Source organism: Gavialis gangeticus, unplaced genomic scaffold (assembly GCF_001723915.1).
Source record: "Gavialis gangeticus isolate Ggan-Ray unplaced genomic scaffold, GavGan_comp1, whole genome shotgun sequence".
NCBI classification, from domain to species: Eukaryota; Metazoa; Chordata; order Crocodylia; family Gavialidae; genus Gavialis; species Gavialis gangeticus.
This window is the reverse complement of record NW_017728994.1, coordinates 28,643,453-28,647,444: the sequence shown is the minus strand read 5'-3', so window position 1 is coordinate 28,647,444 and position 3,992 is coordinate 28,643,453. Positions and strand designations below refer to the sequence as shown.

At 49.8% G+C, this 3,992-nt stretch overlaps 1 protein-coding gene across 1 annotated transcript in view; it reads left to right on the top strand.

Annotated features, from left to right (window-relative positions):
- Window positions 1-3,992, top strand: part of PIK3AP1 (phosphoinositide-3-kinase adaptor protein 1) — a gene marked incomplete at its 5' end in the record, with an annotated part of 96,972 nt that overhangs the window by 88,163 nt on the left and 4,817 nt on the right. The window contains one exon of the mRNA XM_019502103.1: window positions 2,270-2,425. Within this exon, the coding sequence (XP_019357648.1) occupies window positions 2,270-2,425 (156 nt within the window). The remainder of the gene's footprint in view (window positions 1-2,269; window positions 2,426-3,992) is intronic.

Below are 3,992 nucleotides of genomic sequence, written 5' to 3'. Positions count from 1 at the left end.
CTGGAAACTGCAAATCGCCTAAGGGTTAAGCCAACCCTACCTTTTCACAAAGATCTCTACTGCTGCAGCCAGGGAGCACCATGCTGGTCTGTCCACTACTCTGAGCAGTCAGACTGGCGTAGAAGGATCTGCTGCATCCCTGAGGGCGCTGCATGACTGTTGAATTCTGCTGCCCATTTCTTTTTATCCCTGCCAGAGAGTGCTGAGAGGCTGCTACAGTAAAACTTATGGAGCCGCTAGAGGAGCATGGGGAAGTCAGGGAATAGGAGAGCTAAGGATCGTATAAGGACTGGCAGCAGTTTGGGAGAGGTAGATCTGTGCCGTTATCAGTCTTTCACACAGACTTTGGTGCAGAGAGGAGATTTCTGTTCCAGAGCTGGTAACCCAGTGGGGCCCCTTCAGGGATGTCTGATGTTGACAGGAGCAGCTGAGGAAGCCCTTTCCCATCATTCCTTGGGGATAAGGAGGACTTTGTGCTCTCAGGATGTCCCTGACATCTTGCTCTGGGGTGCACTGCTGTGTTGTGGAAGCCTCACGCAGGTGTGAGGGTAGGAGGTTTCCCTCAGGAATCAGATCCTTTTAGGTTGTGCTTAAAATACTCATCCTGGAAAGGGGCAGATTGACATGGAATTTCCTTGAGTCTTTTGAATTGTCTGCAAGTGGCTCCAACAGAGCTGTAAGTACATGTGTGGCTTTGAAATGTTCAGTCCCCTCAGCTGCACACTTGCACAAGATAGCCTGGTGTGATTTCCCCTCCAGCTGCTCTGTGCACATCTGGTCCCTGGGCCATGACTGAAGGCCTGGGCAACTGGAATGTGTTTAAAGCTGGCTCCTTCCCCTTAACTCTGATTCCCCCATATTGCAGCCAATCTGTTAATCCATTCCAGGCTCTTCTCTTTGGGCTGTCTTAAACACACTACAGTGTCTCCAGGTGCAGCCTCCATGTGCTCTGAATCGCTTGCAAACTTTCTGGCTACACAGTACAAACATAAGGCCATCCTCTTCCATGCTCTTAGTCTATCCCAGTGTTAGGCAACCCCCTCTTGTGTCATCATCCTTATGCTGGGGACAGGTTAAGCCAAGCAGATCCTTTCTGACAACACAGCTTTTTCTCTTGGGGAGAGGGGAATGTTGAGATTGTCTTCTGGACCATTCTGTTTAGTCCTACTGGCCTGAGACTCCTAGATCTGAATCAGTAGTTGTACTCACTCTGCCTGTCTCATAATCTGCCCAACCCTTAACATTGCCCTAGTGCTTCTCATGTACCCGTACTTTACAAGGGGTGCCCTGGATGGAGCACTGGTCCAGTGCCACTGTTCTACAGGCTGGGGGGGAGGCAGAAGGGCTGAAGAGAACAATTCCATGGTTTGTCCAGCACTATGTAGCAAGCCAGTGACAGTCTGAATTACAGAACAAGAATCTTGACTTACTTTGGCTGTTACCATAGGACACATGTACAAAACATGCTGCAGTATGGTGCGGAGATATTTGAGTTAGATCTAAGTTACAGCAAGCAGTTGAACTGAGAAGCAGAGGGCATTGACCTGGGTGGAGTACTTTGCTACCACAGCTAAACTGCTTCCAGCAGCTAAGCCAGCTTGTTCTGTGCAAACTTGAGTATTTCTGTGTAACACTGCATTGTGCTGTGTAGAGACCCACAGTAATCAGCCTGGAGATGAGAGCTAGAGAACAAAGTGGCTTATTCAGTCCAGTGTGCTTCTGCTGTGCAGGGAGAATAGTGATGCTATTTGCTAGTGTCACCCAAAGGTGGTTGTATCACCCAAAGGTGGGGAACACTTCCTTGGATACCTTAAAGAAGGGACAGATAACCTTCTGACCCAGAATGACCCACCCTAGGTCAGAGGTAGTCTGTGCTAGGAGCTGACTGCCACCCTTGCTTGTCCCCATGGTGGCATGGGGAGAGTGCCCACAGCTGAAGCCCTAGCTCTGCAGACCAGATCCAGTGGTTCTGTGGGCTGGATTTAGCCTGCAGGCCATAGGTTGCCAACCCCTGTGCTGAATGTTGATGTGAATGATGTCACCTGGAAGTATCACCTTCTTCCTGCAAGTAAGAGCAGAGCTGTTGATCAGCTGCCCTAGCCCATTGTAACATTGGTAGAAACTGAGCTGTAAGGACAAAATTCCTTGCTGGACTCTGAATTCTGATGTGGGGGAGTTCACATTTAATCTTTTGTATGGAAGTATGGTTGTCTACAGCACTTGAGAAAACCCTGACTGTGACTGAACTATGCTTCATCTCCCTGTCTAGACTTGGAAATCACTGAGCCTATTCACCATTTGTATAATTCTCCTGGGAAAGTAGAATGCGGGATTTATGAATATACCCCCAGGAAAAGTGCTTTCCCACCAAAAAAGGAGCTAAAGCGAGGGGACTGGAAAACAGAGAGCACCTCAAGCACAACAAGTAAGTAGGTCCCCTGGTCCACCCGTTGGTACAGGACTGAGCTCACTTCCTCTCTTTGGCTCTTGGCTTGGCTGAGAGAACAAATATTGCCCTCCCAAACACTACAACACTGACTCATATGTATCTCGGTGTAATCTACCCACACTGAATAGCTATAGATATCACACCACCCACCAAACACAGACTGGCTGCCTCAGCTGTGTTTTAGGAAGTCAAAGATGCCTTCAAAATTGCTACAACAGCAGCTATGACCAGAAGCCACAGCACGCACAGGGCCTCTCAAAATCTGGGAGACTGCATTTTGTGGTGTGGCTGCTGTCTTGCCCTGACTCCAATACTTGTATGTAATGCTAGGATTGTGAGGAGACCTCCCCATTCCTCAAACTGGTTTAAAAATTATAGAGGATTATCAGGTTGTAGATTGGTACCCTACTACTGCAGAGCCATCCAAGTACTGGCACCTGAGTACTGGCAACATAACCATCTTGGAGCTGTCAGATTGGCATAAAACTTGGGATTTCAAACAGGCATAATTTTGGTGTGTAGCAACTGTGACAGCAATTTCCTGAGGTATAAACTGATATTGGAGTCAGACACTTTAATTTAAATGCAGCATTGGTGATTCTAATACAGTGGTTTTCAAACTTCCCAAAGTCATGGAACCTTTTCATATTACTTCTGTTGTGGACCCCCCACCCCTATCCTAAAGACTGATGCAGAGCCAGATGACCTGGCCAGGCAATGGTGGCCCATTGCCTCCATCCCACTCCACCATTACTCCTAGTCTCTTAATGGAACCCCTGATGACCTATTGCAGAGCCCAGTGTTCCACAGAAAACAGTTTGAAAACCACTGATTTAATGTGACTGCAAGGTACGGACCTGTGAAGGACCTCCTGGAAGCAAAGTGCAGTTGAATGAGCCTGGTCTTGATATCCAAGCTGAGTGAAATGCAAAGACCAAGGAGAGGGGATTGCAGAAAGGATGAATACTTAGACTAATTTGTCAAAATGAGGGTGTGGAGAGAGCAACTGTTACAGCTCTTTAAAATTATAACACTGTGCTGCTGATTTGCTCTAACACGGGGATTGTCAACTTGGGGTATGTGTACCCCTGGGGGTACTTGGGAAGGCCCCAGGGGGTACGCAATGGCAGTGCAGAGAAGCAGGGGTACTTGGTAGGTGGAGGGGTGGGGCTGCCACCGCACGCCGCTTCCCCACGCCCAGGTACCCCCGCTTCTCTGCGCCATTCACAGGTGGCAGAAGTGGGGGCTAATGAGGTTCAGCCCCCACCCAGACAATGGGCAGAGGTAGGGCCACAAGGCCCTACCTGGACGTGGGCTTCCAGCAGCTGCAGCAGGGGTGGGGAGGGGCATGCATGCAGTGGTAACAGAGGGAGTGGGTCTAGGGAGCTGGGGCTGGGGCAGTCGCTTGGAGCAGGGCACAGGACGGAGCTGTGAGCAGCTTATCTGGGGGTGCGGCTCCTCCTGCTACATGCACCCCAGATCTGCACAGGGCAGGGCAGGCTGCGGCTATAGACTGGGGACGGGGCTGCACCAAGCTCTTCTC